General features: G+C 38.8%; 1 protein-coding gene and 1 long non-coding RNA gene across 2 annotated transcripts in view; both read left to right on the plus strand.

The window, feature by feature from the left end:
* The first annotated feature begins 291 nt into the window (after positions 1–291).
* Positions 292–20,321, plus strand: part of Jupiter (microtubule-associated protein Jupiter) — a 92,185-nt gene continuing 72,155 nt past the window's right edge. Inside the window, exon 1 of the mRNA XM_025298104.1 lies at positions 292–841. Within this exon, the coding sequence (XP_025153889.1) occupies positions 801–841 (41 nt within the window). The 5' untranslated portion in view covers positions 292–800. The remainder of the gene's footprint in view (positions 842–20,321) is intronic.
* Positions 6,492–8,329, plus strand: LOC112588381 (uncharacterized). Its single transcript, XR_003112821.1, has 5 exons — positions 6,492–6,662; positions 6,878–7,113; positions 7,416–7,701; positions 7,771–7,976; positions 8,091–8,329. It is a non-coding gene; the product is annotated as an uncharacterized LOC112588381 (long non-coding RNA).

Consider the following 20,321-nt stretch of genomic DNA (forward strand, 5'->3'; position numbering starts at 1 on the left):
CGTCGTCTTTCTCTTTCTTTCTGTCTTTCTCGTTCGCCCATTCGTTCGTTCGCTCACTCGCTCGGAAGTCGTCGGCCGTCCGCGTGCAACTTCGCGCCGCACCTCGCCGCGCCGATTCACCGCCATCAGTATTTCGTGATCGTGCGCAACGGCAGTGGTACCGATCGGTGGTTACAGTCTCTCTCTCTCTCTCTCTCTCTCTCTCTCTCTCTCTCTCTCTCTCTCTCTCTCTCTCTCTCTCTCTCTCTCTCTCTCTCTCTCTCTCTCTCTCTCCCCCCCCTCTCTCTCTCTCGCTCTCGCTCTCGTTGTCTCCCTCGTTCTTCCTTCTTCTCCCGCTGCTCTCCTGTTCCATTTCTCGCGCGAGTTTCTCGACTTTTCGGAGGTGGCGCCTCCACTCTCGTGCTCCGCGACGTGCAGCGTCTGGACGTTCGTTCTTTCTTTCCTTCCTTTCGCGAGCCCCTTATCTCCCGCTTTCTCGCACGCAGCAGCCGGCGGCGCGTAGCCGGTGTTGCCCCGCTCCTTTTCGGCCAGCTCTCCGCGACGCGCGGAAGCCACACGAACGGAGGAAACGCGAGAGTGCGTGACCCAGCTTGACCCAGCCTGTCGCCGCGTGTGCCGGTACGAATTACGCGTGTGCACGCACGCACGCACGCACGCACGCACGCGCGAACGCCTCAGTCGCGAGAGGAGAGACATTTCACGCGCGAGAGTTGCCCCCGGTCGCTCCGCAGTGCTTTGAGGTTATCGAGCAACAGAGCTCTCGCCGTTCACGCCGAGAGATATTCTCCGGGGAAGGAAACATGTGGGCCGGCCAGGACGACACGCAAAGATTCAAGACCAGGTATGCTCCTTCCTATTACTCGCATGCGGACACGCGCGCGCGCGCGCGTGCGTACGTGTGCGTTCGCAACGGGTTAACTTTTCCGCCCGCTCGCCCGACGTCGATTTTCTCGCTTTTGACGATCGCTCGACGTAATCTAGCTCTGTGCCTTTCTCCCTATGCGCAACACGACCGGTTCGACGACCTGGTCGATATCGAGACGGACAACGAGCGCGATTCGTGTCCATGCGGGAGGTGCTACATTTGAATCGCTCGCTTTGAAAATGGCGTCGTTCTATGAGAGCCGGGCTCTATGAGATTGTTGGACGCAATTGCGAGTGAAGAGTATTCGGTTATCGTACGCGGTCAGAGCTCTCGTGAGAGCAGAGAAACTTGTCGTGTGCGAATGAAAGACAGGTTTTTTTTATCGATTTACCTATCGCGTATTCGGTGTTGGTGCGTATGCGTGTGAGGGGCGGGGAGGGGAGGGAAGCGTGTCCCTTCAACCTTGAGCGACTCGTGTGTACCTGATACAGAGCGAGTGCGTGATGTACAACGTGCACACGCGAGTTCCGTTTCGAATGCGCTCGCACAGTCGGCGGGCACGCACACACACATGCACACGCGCGCTCCCTTCTCTCCCCCATTTTCATTCCCCGTCTCCTTCTCTTTTGCACCGACTGCATTACCGATCGGACACCGTCATGATGACCGGATTGTTGTTCTCTCTTTCTCTTTCTCTCGATGACGCGATGCAAAATTGGAGCACAATGTACGCTGCACGGGAGAAATCACTTGCGTTATAGGCGTGACTCGAGTGATCCAGTTGTGCACGCGTGTGCTTTTCGCGATTACACCGGCGATTATGAGTCATACGTCGAAGTTTAAGTGCCGACGCGTAGAACGATTTCTGCGAATGTCGGGTGTCGCGACGTTCCGCGATTTTATTATCTCTTCAACCCCCGCCTCCTTTGCAACACTTTGATATCGAGATTGCCGTTAATGCTTACTATCGGAGATCAGCAAATTGGACGATGTCACACTCGATCTAAGGACCGTTGTTTAAATTACTCCTGATTCTCGGCTCATTGTTCGAGATATCCTTCGTTTCGAGATCGTTAATCAAGCGCATGGCGGAGAAGGCGGTCTATAGCACTCGCGACGTCGATCGTCGACGCGCGCGCGCGCGTGTGCGCGCACTTAATAGCGGAAGCACGCTTGATAGAGAACTGCGGGATTTCCTCGTGAGACAAATATCGATGTAAATCCTGTCCGATTAAGGGCGTCAAGGCGAGCGGGAATCGAGTCTCAATCCAGTTTCTATTTCTGCGAGACGCTCGCGGAAAGAGAGAAAGAAGAGACAGAGGGGCAGGGAGAGGAGGGAGAGACAGAGAGCGAGAGAGAGAGAGAGAGAGAGAGAGAGAGAGAGAGAGAGAGAGAGAGAGAGAGAGAGAGAGAGAGAGAGAGAGAGAGAGAGAGAGAGAGAGAGAGAGAGAGAGAGAGAGAAAGAAGCGGTCGACCAGTCGCGCAGGCACGTAGCCGTACAAAGGTTAATGTCGGTGCAACGAGAGCAACACGAGAGACATTCGCCAGACGTGTTTCCACCGTCTACGCGAGTCACGCCACGCGCGAATATCCCGCACCTCAATTCCGAATACCGCGCGAGGCTCTCAGGTGCGGGAATTATAGCGTCTTCTGCACCTGCTCGCGCGAATCGCAGTCGTAGCCCGGTATCCATCGGCGTATATTCTCGCGATTCGCTGTTAATCGGAGATCGAGATAAGCAGGATGCTGAGAAATACAGCGGTTATCGCTTTCACGAATTATCGGCTCGAGTCGATCCCAACGCGCGAGAGCGCAGCGAACATTTATTTCATTTTCCTGGACATACTCAGCTACTCCTCGATCCGGGAAGGCAATTAATTAATGTATAATAACAAATGTCATATCGCGGATGATATCAGCGGATCTAGTAAAGAGGGATGACCGACAAGTATGAGAAGTTACGTCGTTCTTTCGGAATAGAAAATTTGTAATATATTTTTAATATACATTGATGACCAAATGCATTTGCAGCAAGATAATCGGGGTAAAAAGTGGATCGTTGTGAGATTGTCTTTTGAGATACATAAAATATTTTATCTAAATTTTGAAACCGATTTAAGATTAGATTTTTCTCCGGTGCATGTATATATGTGTAAGAATTATTTTATTAATGCAACACGAACGATATCTCGATAACTCTGATAATTCTGTTATGCCTCGTATATTTGTTCTCCTGCTGTGGATATAGATTACGCGTTGAAGGTTTATTCAACATGCCAGACGCGTATGACAGTCGGATTATTTCTCCGATAAGACCGCGATAATATATATCTGAGATAACGATTTAAATTATATTTTCTCGCGCGGGAAGATAAACGTAATATCGCAAAGACGATAACACGCGGCGAAGATAACGATGGCGCTATCAATGCTCGGGAATATTGTGTGCTTTTGTTAAGTTCCTCCGCTTTCTATCATCGCCAAAAACATCCGTAAGTATTGCAAAATTTCGCGTGTCAATTTTACGCGCTCGTTGTTTCTCGTTGAATTGTGAAGCCGAAAATGCCGACCGACGCCGTCGAGATCGATCGAAGTCTTACTCTACTTACGCAAGACTCACCGATGTGAATCTGGCAAACAACTTAATGAAAAAACAAAATTCTCAATACGGTTCGATTGTACCTCAGTACTTTGTTTGTATCTGTTTGTACCACTTTTTGTTTCGTTTGTACCTCAAAGAATAAAAAGATAGCCCTGGTAGAAACTTATGCAGTTTTTCTAGACACCCAACCAGTTACTGTCTAGTATTACTGTATTCTCATAAATAGTATCAAAACTGTATAAGAACTGGACAAGTATTTGATAGAGTTTTGCTCAGTAACTGAAGCAGTTTTTCTAGTCAAAATATATACAGTTTGTGTAGATAACTGCCCATTTATTATCTAGTATTATTGAATTCTCATAGGTGTATCAAAACTGCGTAGGAAATGAACAAAAACTGAATACAGTTTTACTGTGCAACATCTAGGCTGATTCTTTCCAAGTCATTGTAATGTCAAATTGGTTGTATTCCATGCACGCATATAATAAAGTCTACATTAAATTAATTTATAATATTGATTTTTATATTAAAAGATATTAAAACGTGAAGAATGAGTGAACGTATAGAAAAACATAGAGCAAAAAAAAAGAAGTTGAAGGAAATAAGGAATTTGACCGGACAAAATTTTGTGGCAGAAATGATAAGGTTAAAATGGAAAATGAGCAAAAGACAAATATTGTGTATAATAATAGTAATACAGAATTTTATTACGACGAGAATACGTCAGTTTATTCTGATCATAGTAGTATTAATGAAAATGATAGCTCAGACTCTGGACCTGATGAAATAATACAATTAAAAAAATGGATTATTTCATGTAGAATACCTCATTCACATAGTGATAAATTATTAAAAATATTAAGACGTAGATTATTACCCACACTTCCAATGTGTACAAAAACATTTCTGCAAAGTACTTCTGCAGAATATCTGTTAGAAAATATGAAAGACTCCGATAACTCCATGGGAGAATTTACATATTTGGGCATTGTACAAGGCTTAAGAAATTTTAATTGTAAAGAAATTGTGTAAATATAAATTTGCATACAAATCGTAAATTACAACTACTATTCAATATTGATGGTATGAAACCGTATAAAAGCAGCAACAAAGCACTTCGGCCAATTTTATGTAAAGTTTATTTTGAACCTAACATATATGAGCCTTTTACAGTTGCTTTATATTCCGGAACTCATAAACCAAAAAGTCTTGAACAATATTTGAACGAATTTATTAATGAAATAAATAAACTGCTTTACGAGGGATTGATTATTGAAGAGACACAAATATTAATTAAAATAAAATCCTTTATTTGTGATACTCCAGCACGCTCCTACTTGAAATGTATAAAAGGACATATATCATTTGATGGTTGTGAAAGATGTCGTGTAAAAGGCGAAAAACATGAAAATACCACGGTTTTTTTAAATATTCATTGCAATAAACGCACAGACGAAGAATTTCGTACTTTTAGTGATGTAAATCATCATACTGGAGTATCTCCTCTTATTTATATTGAACCAAACTTAAACATGATCAGTCATTTTGTATTAGACCCAATGCATTTATTTGATGAAGGAGTTATGAAGAGATTATTACATTTTTGGATGTGCCAAAAAAACGTAAAACTAAATATCGTGGCAAAAACTGAACTACATCGACGAATTGAATTGATAAAAAAATTTATTCCATATGAATTTCATAGAAAAATTCGTAGTACAAACTGTTTTGATAAATATAAAGCATCAGAATATAGATTTTTTTTGTTGTATTGTGATCCAGTTGTTCTAAAAAATATTTTAGATAACTTTAAATATAATCATTTTCTATTATTACATGTCACATATCGTTTGTTATATGCAGAAGTAAATAATATATTTATTGAATATGCAAGAGAATATTTGAATACTTTTATTTCTGTTGCTAAAGATCTGTATGGAAAATAATTTGTTACAATAAATGTCCATAATTTGTGTCATTGTTGATGATATCGAAAATATGAATTGCTCCATAAGTTTTATAAATGCATATAATTTTGAATCTCATCTTGGACAAATTAAGAATATATTACGTTCTCCTTATCGAACATTATCACAATTTTGTCGACGAGAATATGAGAAGATATTACATACACAAAAAGTTGTCACTCTGTCTGATGAACAAGAAATCATATCTAAAAGATCTGATCAAGATATTCTTAAAGTAAAACATAAACAATATTTATTGACATCAAAATCCCCGAATAATATGGTACTCTTGAATAAAGGGGCTGTTATGGAAATAAGGCAAATTTTTTTACAAGACAAAGATATTTATTGTAATATGATAAAATATGACAAAATTAATAAATTGTATAATTATCCTTGCAACTCTGATCAATTATTAACATTTAAAATAAAAAAAAAACATGAAAAGAGAAAGTGTTAATATACATTTCAATCAAATCAAATACAAGTTAATAAAGATGAAGTTAAACTTAAAAGTAGATGGCCATGAGAGATTATTTGTTGCCATTATTATAAATGCCATTATTATAAATGACAGTTATTGTCAATACATCAATTGCAACAAACTTCTTGGTACAAAAAAGGATTTATATATTGCAGATAATTAAAATAACTTATTTAAGTGTGTTTATCTTTCTTTAATTCTTAGAAGTCATTCATTTTAAAAAACAAATTGTAACGCTGAAATTAATATCCTATGATTGATTAATATTTTATAATATAAAAATAATTACATTATACTAATTATATTACTAACAGCTTGTATTACTGAGGATATTGTAAAATATTATATCAAAATTTTTTGTACGCGTTTAGGATAATTTGAGAACATTTTGTGCTATTTGGATATATTTTTAGAAATTTCTTATTTTTATTAAGTAATTATAAAACTTTATTCTTTTAGCTGAACGATTTATATATTGACATTTTGTTGTAAATTTTAAATGTTTCTGAAGTATTTTATAAACAAATATATTAGATTTATTAAACAATATTCTTTTTTTATTAGCTTAATTGATATTCGGAGAATCCCTAAACTATTATACTGTGAACATTACATTAGTTGAAAATTATTTGTTTTGCCGTGATGCTGTACGCATGTACGAAGAAAGCGATCCTGTGTTGAAAACCATTCTGTGTGAACTCAATATTCGTACATCATTAGATAACTTTAAGGATATTTTTGCAAGTAAGTAATGAAAAAGTATTATAAACTCATTAGTCATTACTATTCAATGTTTTAAGAAAAGATCCGGCTAATTCCTTTCCTTATATTTCCTAATGTATATTAATACGTATCAATATAACCTCAAATGTTATTAATCATGAATGTTTATAGAGAGATATATTTCATATCTGAGAGACTGTAGATATACATTCTCAATAAGCGATTTATGTTTGCAGTGAAATCTGATTTGATACAATTGCATTCGTAGAAAAGATCGGAGCTACAATCGACTATTGTTATTCAAATAATACAAATTTGTAACAAGGAATGACTTGGAGATGTCCTCGGAACATCCTTAGGACGTAAAAACATCTTCTGGACATCTTTAGGATGTCCCTTGAAAGTTTATGTTGTCTAGAATTGTTGTTACACTTATTCTTAAATATAAAGATTACTGTTTACTTTATTTACAGTAAGAAACATATCATCTGTTGAAATTTCTATGTTAGTCACTGATTTCTAGCTCTCAGAGTTAAGTAGGGAGATTTCTGCATACTACGTAATGCATAACACATAAAGAAACAAACTAAGAATCTTTTTTTTCTATTGTGGAGATAGAAATAAAGGACTTTGTTTAGTTTGTTTTCTTATACGTTATGTATTATAAGATATGTAGAAATCTATGCTCTCTTCTTTAATTTGTCTATCATCAAAAGAGAGATTTTACTGCAAATTTCTATTTTAAACAAGTGTAACATGTCATTTGACTTACAGATATGGAGAGTGAAAAGGATTTACATGAACTTACAGTGCACATGTACACATTGGTAGAATTTATTGGTAGAATTAACAAGAGGTCGACGGCCTTTAATGAAAAAAATCGATATTGTTCCAACTTTTTGGGTGGACTACAATAACCAAACTAAGAAATTTATTACGAAATTTTTAAGTCCACCATATATATCTGAAAATGTAAATAAATTACATCATATGGTAAAAATTTGTGATTATCCATTACAAGAATGGCCTGTATATTCAGTGATTTTAAAAGGACGTGCTAGTAAGTGTATCTATTTTTATAATACTCTGTATATTTTTTACAAAGAGATACATTTATCATTTATTACAGAGACATATGAAGAAACATTAGATAAACTTGCACGTTTAGAAAAAGAACATGTATTTACATTGGATAATACTCTGATAATACTTCACCAGAAAAAGAAGTCGAAATTATCATAAAGCAAAATAAATTAAAAAATCAAGCTGAAGATCTGAAAAAGAAATTTGTAGTACATAAATTAGGTTCCACATCTTGTTCTCAGGACTTTGAAGGTAATTCATGTTATATTTCTTTTTATTTTACAGTATTTTTTTGCTTCTTTGCTTCAAATATTTAATCTATATTTTTCTATTTTATTTTATATTCGTTTTCCATAATATTATTAGAGATGGTAACGTCTGAAGAGGAATCGTCTGAAAATAAAGACACAATAATAAGAAAGAATTTGAAAAAAAAATATTTTATCTGCAACAAATCCACCTGAATCAGAAAACACCCAGAAAAAGCCGAGGCTATTGTTTGTTAATTCCTTAAAGAGAAAGAAATTAGAAAGGGCATCTACTTCAAAAAGTCCAGATAATTTTAAAATTTTTATAAAAGCAACGAGACAAAATATTTCCTTATAATTTTTTATTTATGTTTTATTTATGTTATTTATGTTTTTTTACGATAAATCCTAAAGTCTGTCTTAAAAGAAATAAAAAAAGGCATAGAGGTGCCTTCTAACATGAATACTTGCATGACGAACGACCAAGTTTTAAATAAAATTTCTGATGATATTCAAGAGCATGATGCACTCAATTATTCTACAGTTGTACAATATAACGAACAAAATCACGGTATGTTTATATATGGAGTTAAAATTTTGTATGAAAGATCTTGTCCATGTCATCGAGTTATTTCAGAAAGTGAGATGGCATTGTTTAAAGTTGAGCACAACAAAAGTAATTCACAGTCAAAGGAAACTTCATGTAAATCAATTAATAATCAACAAAAATAATTCACAGTCAAAGGAAACTTCATGTAAATCAATTAATATTTTACAAAATATAAGTAATTTAGGGAAGTTTACGTTGTATATATCTGAAAATAAAAGAATTTTGCTACTAATTAGATAAACTAAATTAAGTAAAGGATAGACAAGTTTTATATAGAAATGACTTAATTTCTAAATAAACCCTCAAAAGAAATTTTTGTTTTTCACTGTCAATAAAACACATGGATCTTTCTGTCAGCGCATTATTAAATAACATTGTTTTTGAAAAATTGTGAAAAAATTCATGGAAGTCAAAAATTTATTGAAGTATAAATTAAATGCTTAAACTATTGAATTACTTTTTGTCCACTGAGGAGTCATCGATCTAAGCACGCTGATCTTCAAGAAATCGTACATAATTGAAATCGTTTTGGCACAAATGTCTCATGAGTTCCTTTTGAGGGTTAATACTTTAACAAATTTATTTGTTCAAAATTATTACGCATATTATTTATAATAATTGAATAGTTTCATACATGTATAAAAGTAATAGCTCTAGTAAATAATAATTCCAGATTTCAAACATTATGACAGTTCGTCAAAAGAGAACTTCAAAAAAACTCCAGATATTATGCAGTCACATTTAAGTAAGATATGCGCATGTTTTTAAATGTTTCTTTAATCAATTAATGAAACATTGATTCAAATGTATTAGGTGCGCAACTAAGTTCTCGCTGTTTTTCAAGAGATGGCTCCAGTAGTAAGTGCTGGTCGATTGTGACATAACCAAAACGTCATGAACCAAGCTTAGACATATGGTAAACAAACCGCTTTGACACATTAGTGATTTTGTTTTTGCGTCATATACTTTTGGTTGTGTGAAAATGTCTGATTTTGTGCCAAATAATCGTCATTTGCGGGAAGTGTTGCTTTTCTTCTTTCATTCGAAGAAAATGGCGGCTGAAGCGCATCGAGAACTCCAAAAAGTTTACGGAGATGCTGCTCTAAGTGAAACAACGTGCCGTGATTGGTTCCGTCGCTTCAAAGACGGTGATTTCGATTGACCGTTCGCGTGAAGGAAGGCCAAAAACCTTCGAAGACGCTGAATTGGAAGCATTGCTCGGTGAGGATCCGTGCCAAACGCAAAAAGAGCTTGCTTCAGCATTAGGAGTTACCCGCCAAGCCATTTCCAAGCGATTGCATGCGTTGGGAATGATTCAAAAACAAGGAACTTAGGTTCCTTATGATTTGAAGCCAAGAGACGTTGAGCGTCGTTTTTTCGCCTGTGAACAACTGCTCCAGCGGCAAAAAAGGAAGGGTTTTCTTTATCGCATCGTTACGGGTGATGAAAAATGGATTCATTACAGCAACCCAAAGAGAACAAAATCATGGGGACTGCCCGGTCATGCTTCTACGTCGTCGGTTCGGCCGAATATTCACGCTGTGAAGGTTTTGCTGTGTATTTGGTGGGACCAGGGCGGTGTTATTTATTATGAGCTGTTGAAACCGAACGAAACCATCACTGGGGAACGGTATCGAACTCAATTGATGCGATTGAGCCGAGCACTGCGCGAAAAGCGGCCACAATACGAGCAGAGGCACGAAAAAGTGATTCTACAGCATGACAACGCTCGGCCTCACGTTGCCAAACCCGTTAAAACCTACTTAGAAACGCTCAAATGGGAAGTCCTACCCCACCCGCCATATTCCCCAGATATTGCGCCGTCCGATTATTACTTGTTCCGTTCGATGGCACATGGTCTGGCTAATCAGCAGTTCCGCTTATATGAAGACATCTCAAAATGGCTTGATTCGTGGATAGCCTCAAAAGACGAACACTTCTACCGTGACGGTATTCGAGCTCTGCCAGAAAGATGGGAAAAAGTTGTTGCTAGCGATGGGCAATATTTTGAATGATTCATTTGTAACCATTTTTTCACAATAAAGTTGCATTTTCATCAAAAAAACAGCGAGAACTTAGTTGCGCACCTAATATATATACATATTTTAAGTTTCTAGTTATACAAACATTAGCTACAGACGTAACAGGTATGAAATGCGATTTAACATTTATTAAACACCAAATAATTGAAATTAGCAAGAGGTTGATGGAAATAAAAGAAATTCCAATTTGTAACGCCTATACTTTTCTGGAAAATCATAGCATTTCTTTGCCACTTACCAATTTAGCAGAATTTATAAAATTTGTTGAAGGACTTAAAAATGATGATAAGCTACGAATGAATGTGGTAAACAGAATTTAAATATTTTTATTTTTAATAATTGTATATATTATTCCAATAAAAACTTTGTAATATTTAGAATGATTATATGTTTTAATTGTTTCTAGAATAGTATGCTCAGGATTTGTTTAGATAAAAATCAAGTTATTACTAAATCTTTAGTGAATATGTTAAAAAAATTTATCACGTCAGAAATTGCAATGCGATTCACAAGTTGCAAAAAAGTTAGTAATAAGTTTATTATGTGCAATATGGCTTTTTTTAATTGCATAAAAGGTAACAACGTTTTGAATATTTTGTTCTTTATATATTATAAAGTATATCTCATTCAATTTATATTAATTTGTTTATATCGACTATCCTTTTCACGTTACAGATGTGATACTACTTGACACAAGTACAGCAAATAAATCTATATCTGAGAAAGAGATTTTAAGTTCCTTAGGAAAAGTATTATCAAATGCTTGAGACTGGGATAGTGGAAGAAAACAATTTAAAAATATCACTACTGCGAGGTCACCTACTCCTTGTCAGGATTTAAATAGTACCCCTGAAAATATACCTGAAAGTAATGCCACTATGACAAAGACATTGTTCTTTATTAATGAAAATAACCAACTAGAATTTGTTTTCAGTCCTTAAAAGAAAATTGTAATGACTTGAATGATTTAAAAAAATCATAAATACTCATTTTCCTGCTTGTATTGTTTTGTCATATATTGCCTTATATTTTATTATATCTATATTCATATAAAAAAGTAGAGTTTTGAGTTAGATTTGTCTTTATACTTCTACACACAGAAGATTTTACGATAAAAATTATTGTACAATTTTGTAACTAAAAAATAAATCGACATTCTACAGTAATTCACTTTCTACAATAGCATCCTTTTATTTTATGTGTACTACTTTTATTGTGAATTTATTGTGAAAACTGAAATGTGTTAAAATTTATTTTCAGCGAAATTAACTATGTTCTCTAGCAAGATATATCTTATTGATAATCTATTTCTATATTATTAGAAACAGTAAAATAAAATGTTTTAAAGAAATATTTAAAGATTTTTGTGACACATACGCGCACATATGTATATATATATATATATATATATATATGTATATATATATATATATATACTATATATATACTACTATATATATACTACTAAAGATTAGGGCTAATGAAAGTCTTAGTATTGAGAACCTTACAATTCTAAGGTTAATGAAAGTCACAATACAGAAAATCTTTTTAATGTGTAATATATATTGCGCTAAATATAGCATTATACAGGGTGCACGATTTATCTGAAGACATTGAAATATCTCGAGAACTATGCATTGGATAAAAAAAGTGGTTAATGAAAGTTGTTAGTCTCGAAGGGGGACATCCAATGATACCAAACTCGACTTCCCATCCCACCCCCTGGGGGTGGGGGTTGGGGGCAACTTTGAAATCTTAAATGGAAACCCCCATTTTTTATTGCAGATACGGATTCTACGCCACAAAATACGTAAATTTTGTCCGAAACTTTTTTTTTGATTCGTGATAGATGGCGCTGTAATCGCAAAAAATTATATTTTCCGCAATTCTTCAGAAATGATCATTGGATTGAGAAATAAAAAATACCTGTTCAATATTTTTAAAGAACATAATAAAAGTTATTCCCCCCCATCCTCTCGGGGTAGGGTGGGTGATAACGTTCAAATCTCAAATGGGGACCCACATTTTTCATTGCAGAATTAGATTGTACGTGAAATTTTTATCGAAACAATTTTTTTCATTCGTGATAGCGTTGAATTTTTCCGAGAAACTACTTTTAGCGTTACACAGGAACAACGACGAGGACGTAGTAATTTTATGTTCCCTTCGGGTGCTTTTCTAATGTGAGTCCCCTTGTCTCTCACAGATCGGGGTGCTTTTTTAATGTGAGTCCCCTTGCCTCTCACTGTTCAATTAATTAGAGTAAGTGTTCGAAGTTTTTACCTTCAACTTCAATACACTTATTGATCCTTTTTTCAAATGACTGTACACAGGATAGAAGCATATCTGCGGGAGTTTCAGCGCAAGTTCGGTTCCCATTTGAGATTTGAACGTTACCACCCACCCTACCCCGAGAGGATGGGGGGGGGGAATAACTTTTATTGTGTTCTTTAAAAATATTGAACAGGTATTTTTTATTTCTCAATCCAATGATCATTTCTGGAGAATTACGGAAAATATAATTTTTGCGATTACAGCGCCATCTATCACGAATCAAAAAAAAAGTTTCAGACAAAATTTACATATTTTGTGGCGTAGAATCCGTATCTGCAATAAAAAATGGGGGTTTCCATTTAAGATTTCAAAGTTGCCCCCAACCCCTACCCCCAGGGGGTGGGGTGGGAGGTCGAGTTTAGTATCATTGGATGTCCCCCTTCGAGACTAACTTTCATTAACCACTTTTTTTTATCCAATGCATAGTTCTCGAGATATTTCAATGTCTTCAGATAAATCGTGCACCCTGTATATAATGCTATATACTACTTTTAGCACAATATATATTACACATTAAAGATTTCCTGTATTATGACTTTCATCAATCTTACAATTGTACAATAAGCAAACATGTTCAGAATATGACATATTACTGCGGCAAAACTGCCTATTTCCTGAGCAGTAAACTTGCTTATTAATCGATTGAATAGTTTCTTTGTCCATTTATTGTTCAGTTTTCGTTCAGTAAATGGATTCAGATTTTGCGCATCTTTTGTACGCAGTAACTGTGGGAAAAGCGTTACATCTTGATCTGGATCCCAACAGTTTTACTGGTCAGTTACTAGACAGAAATTAATAAAACTGTTCAATAATTGCCCAAAAACTGCATAAAATTTCTACCAGGGAGAGGGAGGAAGAAAAATAGTCATCAAGGAAGTATAAGATATTCGAAAACGATCAACGCCATTCGAAAGAGAATCGTTTGTGTCTCCCTTCAAATCGTTTGTACCTCAAAGGGACCAGAAGTATGAAAGTAACCTTCCGACATATTTTGAAGATCCTTACTTCCGATTCCTTTGAGGTACAAACGATTTAAAGGGAGGAACAAACGATTCTCTTTCGAATGACGTTGGCTGTTTTCGAATATCTTATATTTGCTTGCTGGCTATTTTTCCCGCTCTCCCTATCTTTTTATTCTTTGAAGTACAAACGAAGTACAATCGAACCGTATTGAGAATTTTTTTCTTTTATTAAGTTTGCCAGATTCATATTGGTGCAAGACTCGACGAAGACGTCAAACAAGACGTTGGGAGACAAACAAATGTGAAGTAAACAAGACACGCACTTAGCAAACAGATGGGCATAATTCGAGCAATTTTCTATGCGTTTTACGACTTTGGACGCATTCTCGGCCGGCTGTGTTTCGTCGGAGGAAACTCGCGCATACCACCGGCCAATATAAAGTTCGCCAGGCCAATGACTCCGACTTGCGTTTCTCATTGGCTCGCTCGTCGTTTCCTTCTCGTCTCAAGCGCAGTCTAATTGCTGACAATTTCGAAATGAGGATCACTCGAATCGCCTCGAAGAAAGCACTACGGGCTCTCTCAATGAGAGCCGAGGTTGAGACTGCGTGGGCGTTTCTCGCGCGAATCTCGACGATTCGCCGTCGCGTCTGCGTCCGCGACCGCTGCGAGAAGTAGACGGCATTCTTCGCGAATGTCTTGTCGGGAATACCGAGAGATACGACAAATCCTCCTTCATATTCGAAACTTCGGAAATAATGCGTGGAAGATGTGACGAGCGTGCGCTTCCTCGCTCGCGATAATCGAGGACTCGGCGTGAAAGCGTTGGCGCGAATGTATCTTTAGAAAATCATTTTTCCCCGAGGGGGAGACCTCCATAGGAAGAGATTCTTAATATTGCGCGAGTCTCATCTCGCTACGACTCTCTTCTACGAAGAGAATTATATCTGCGGGAATGTTCCCCTGCCTCGCGAGATTTTTCTCCTAACGACACTGACACGCTTTACGAAGAAACATCTTCCAACTCGTGTAACCGAAAGGCGATCAGACGGGGACTCGGTGACGCAAGAGAAAATCTGATCACATTATAACAGAGTTGTTATAACGTTGCGATCGATAATTCGGAAATTAAAAGTAGCGAATTACCGGCTCTCGCCGCGTTTTAGCGTAAGGCGCGACACGCGGGCGGAGGTGGAGTGCGTGCAAAGTGGCGAATTACGTTAATTGCGCGGGCGCGACGCACGTGATTTTTTTCTGTCTTTTTTTCCTTCTGTGCAAATAAAAGAAAAGCACGCCTCGCGCGCGGCCGCACGCTGACGAAAACGAGTTTCGCTCGCTCTCGTCGCTTTTTAGGCGTATCCTTATTTTGTTCTCAGGGTGTGTCGCGTTTCATTCGATACGTCCATCCAGCGGCGCGCACGGATACGCGTCGCACGGATACCGCGCACCGGCTCAAGCTCGCTCGAGCCAAGTGCGATACACGGACGCGGCCGCGCACCGTCATCGGTGTCCTGTTGCAGTGGGAACGTCGCTTTTGCTCGTACAACTCGTTTGACCGATCCTCCCGTGTATTCTCGTGTTCCGTTCTCATTCGACCGGTTTTAAAAGCTCTTTCGCGATCTCTCTCTCTCTCTCTCTCTCTCTCTCTCTCTCTCTCTCTCTCTCTCTTTCTCCCTCCTTCTCTCTCTCGCACGCGCGCGCGCCTGGCCGACACGAATCGTGACGCATAATGATTCCGAACTCGCGAAATCCAACGCTCGAGCGTTCGTTGATTAGGCGTGATAATTAGCGCACGGAGTCTTCTCGACGAGAGACCGAGCGATTCGAATTTTGCGGTCGAACTTTAAACGACCGAATCCGGTAATGACGTTCCGTGCTCCGAATCTGATTAATCCCGTGATTAAAGAAGGCGTGTAGGAGAGGACTCACACCTTGGCAGAAAAATAGAAAACAGAAAAGCAGAAACCAATCAGAGAATTGTGTTGGTAGTCCGTCTCTCTCCTCTCCTCTCTCTCTCTCTCTCTCTCTCTCTCTCTCTCTCTCTCTCTCTCAAGAGAGCGTGACTTCTGATTGGATGTTACCTTTCTGCTTTCTGCTTTTGTGCCAAGCGTCAAGGTCCTTCCTCACTATGTCTGGCGATTTCAGTTTACTCGTTCCCGGACCCAGACGGAAAGTTTGGTCGAATGTAACCTTCTATCAGTTCATGTTCCCCTAATAAATTTCAGTAATATATATATATATATTTATTTATTTATAAATACGTGTACATATAAACAAAAAATATAAAAATTAAGCTAAAAAAACAGGAAAACAACTAAATTACTAACCGCGATGAGTCCGACTTGAAGGTATCTCCTCATAAGAGTTTCTCACGCGTCCTCGTAATGGCCCATGAGACATGGTTACTTGGAGATTCTCTAGATCTCGTTTCGCATCGCTTCTTAGCAGCTCCTGCTCCCCTAATAAGTTTCAACAATATATAAATAAATAACACACTAGTTGCACGAGCATCTAAATAAGATGCGTCCAGCTTGAAAATACCTTCTCGTGAAATCATGTTCTCTGAGTATCGTTCCCGCTTTGAAGATTTTTTGCGTCTTTTAATGATCCAAGTTGTCCTCTTAACGACTTCGTTTCTCGTTCGGTCCGAAATGATGTAAACCGGAATTGGAGAGCATTATTTATTGATGTCTTCCGTCTTTCGAAGAATATGACGTTCGCTCGAATTGCCTTCGATGTCCGAAGTAATCGAATCCTCGGAGGCGTAAATTCGTGAGCGTGAAATCTTCGTGATTGCGTCATTGTCTCGCAAATTCCCGAAATTGCCGAAACTTCTTCTTGCCTCAAGTTCACGATCACGTCGTAATGAAATTTCAATAAGATGTTTACTGCCCGACATACGAGGGTAGTCCCAGAAGTACCTGACCTGACGTATAGATAGCAGTTGTTGTTTGAAAAGAATGACTATGGTAGAAAGTACCAACCTTATAAAGCTTAAGTTTGAAGTTTGACGACGCTACGTTGTTTAATATTTGTTTGGCAGCCATCAATAGTGAACACTCTCAATGAATTTGTAAACATGGAAAAAATTGGTCATCGTTATGTGATACAATGCTTTCATTTGAAAGGCCTCAGTCCAACCAATATGAAAGCAGAGCTAGATTCTACTCTGGGGAAATCTGCTCCTTCGTTTACAATAGTAAAATATTGGGTGGCAGAGTTTAAACGAGGCCGTACGAGCTGCCGAGACGAACATCGCAGTGGTCGACCAAATGAGGTGCCACGCCAGAAATGATGAAGAAAATCGACAAAATGGTATTGGATGACCGTCGACTGAAAGTGCGCGAGTTAGCAGAGACATGGTAGGCATTTCAAAAAGTGCTGTACATCGCATATTGATTGAAAATTTGGACATGAGAAAGCTCTGCGCAAGATGGGTGCCGCGATTGGAAGAAAAACAGCGTCGTGAGGATGTTTCAATCGAGTGTTTGGCGAAGTTTCGCAGCAATAAAGCCGATTCATAACCATGGATGAAACATGGGTCCATCACTTCACATCTGAGACGAAGGAACAGTCAAAACAATGGACCAAGGTGGCTTGATGGCTATTTTGAGGAGCTCGACGATTCCCACTATAAACAGCTGGTATCGAAGCTATTGAACATCGCTGGGAAAAGTGTATTGAGCTAAAAGGAGACTATGTAGAGAAATACTAGGTGCGCAACTAAGTTTCCGGGTTTCACACATGGATGGCGCTAACGACACATGTAGTCGACATACATGTCTGAACATCTTGTTTTTTTTTTATAGCTTGGACATCTGTTAACAATAACCAGTCGAAATACCAACACATATCGCAACGCAAAAATATTTTTTCTAACAACGAAGATGCCGAGTTTTGTGCCAAATAAACAGCATTTGCGGGAAGCTTTGCTTTTCTGCTTTAACTTGAAAAAAAGTACAGCTGAAGCACGTCGTTTACTTGAAGAGGCCTACGGCGAACATGCACCATCGAAAACTACCTGTGAAGATTGGTTTGAACACTTCAGAAGTGGCGATTTCGACACTGAGGACAAAGAGAGCTCCGGAAGACCAAAAACAATTGAGGACGCCGATCTGCAAGCGTTATTGGATAAAGATGATACGCAAACACAAGATCAATTTGCGGAGGCATTAAATATGACTTACCAAGATATTTCCAAACGTTTACATGCCATGGGAAAAATTCAAAAGGAAAGAAAATGGGTGCCGCATGAGTTGACTGAGAGACAGATGGAAAATCGAAGAGCCACTTCCGAAATTTTGCTTTTGCGGCATGAAAGAAGGAGTTTCCTGCATCGAATTGTTACTGGCGATGAGAAGTGGATATATTTCGAGAATCCCAAACACAAAAAATCGTGGCTTTCACCTGGCGAAGCATCAACATCGACGGCACAGCCAAATCGCTTCGGAAAGAAGACAATGCTCTGCGTTTGGTGGGACCAGAAAGGAATCGTGTACTATGAGCTGCTGAAAAGAAGCCGGGCGAAACTGTCAATGGGCATCGCTATCGACAACAACTGATCAATTTGAACCATGCATTGCTCGAAAAACGGCCAGAATGGGACACGAGACACGAACGAGTGATATTGCAGCACGACAACGCTCCGTGCTATCGCGCACTTCCATCGTCCAGGACACCATCGAAACGCTGAAATGGGATCTGCTACCGCACCCGCCGTATTCGCCAGATCTGGCCCCTTCCGATTATCACTTGTTCCGGTCGATGGCGTATGGCTTGGCTGGGGAACATTTGGCCAATTTCGAAGAAGTGCAAAATTGGTTGGATGTATGGTTTCGGTCCAAAGAGGCGTCGTTTTGTCGTCGCGGTATTCATGTATTGCCAGAGAGATGGCAAAAATGTGTAGATAGCGAGGGACGATACTTTGAATAAACTATTTTTTGTATTTCTCTTGAAATTTTCCATTTTTCATTGATCAAAAAAACCCGGAAACTTAGTTGCGCACCTAGTAAAGATATTTTTTCCCAAATTTTTTGTGTTTTCTTTGTTAATTCAAGTACTTCTGGGACTACCCTCGCATAGTTACGTTTTGTACACGTCTTGATAACTTCCTGTTATCACATGTAGCGTTATGCATAAGTGCATTACTACATTTTATGCGCCGACCGCGCATCGACGCGCATCCGTAATACGCGCAAGGAACGCAAAATGTGCTTATAATACGCGCAAGAAACGCGCACACATCGCTGACAGCTTAATAGCATCTCGCTTTTGATAAGAGAGGAAAAAGGAGGGGGAGGAAGGGAGCGGGAGAGAGAGAGAGAGAGAGAGAAAGAGAGAGAGCCCGAGCGAGGTAAAGGGAGAAAAATCGCTTATTAAACCTTTTCCATAGTCGTTACATTCTCAGCGTAATGAGCCCGGCGTTATTGCGGGCCATATGTGCGTCTAATCCAACGAGGACGTTAAATTATTTAGAAAATGCCCGCCAACAGTTGAGGCGCGCGCGCGACGTAATCTCCGTTCGGACATTTTCATCTCACAATAACGATATGCAGCGCGCGAGCGTGACGTTCGTGTTTTTAATCCGGCTGCATTTGTGAAATCTTTCGCTTCTCGGGGATTGAGGATCTTTCTCTCTCTCTCTCTCTCTCTCTCTCTCTCTCTCTCTCTCTCTCTCTCTCTCTTTCTCGTCGTTGAAAGCGCAACCGGTGACTGATTCTCGAAGGTTAGAAAATCAAGCGCGGCCGTGGGAAAAAGCGAAAGGCGGCAATGGCGGAGATGACACCTCGCCGTTAGTCGTTAAACAGAGAGGCGGAAGTCGCGCGGAGAGTGCATACGGCTGTGGAATTAAAATCGCGCGGTACTCCCCTTTCCATTTGCGCGAGTCGCAGCATGACAATGGCAAAATTGCCGTGCGGCGAGTCGATTAGCTCTTCTTATTAACCCTCTCCGCCTCGCCCATGTCCGCTCTAACTCGACACCGCGTCTCGTTCCGGCCAATCCCGTAAGCAATTAATATCGCGCTCAACACACGAGTGCAGAAGTGACTACAAACGTGTCATTGCGGCACTTGTAGATATTCCGAAGCATTAAAGAAGAAAACACGCAGATTACACGATGCTGGCGAGAAACTTTTCTTACGAGAATTGACTGGAAGTAACGGGAGTAAAATTTGTAAAATTTGCATTATTCCGAGGATATGGTAGAAAGCGCCCAGATTTCGGCACTCCTGTGCGGATTTTATCAGATATTAATAGAAAATAAATAACCAGATAAATAATAAAAAATTGATAAACCTCATCCACGTTGTTAGCGCCTGACAAAATCCGCGCGAAAGTGGCGAAAACAGTGCCGGTTACTGGGCGTTTCAGCCTGAAAGAAGGTTCCGATAATTCGCACGT

The sequence above is a fragment of the Harpegnathos saltator genome, unplaced genomic scaffold (assembly GCF_003227715.2).
Source record: "Harpegnathos saltator strain DR-91 unplaced genomic scaffold, Hsal_v8.6 scaffold204, whole genome shotgun sequence".
NCBI lineage: Eukaryota > Metazoa > Arthropoda > Insecta > Hymenoptera > Formicidae > Harpegnathos > Harpegnathos saltator.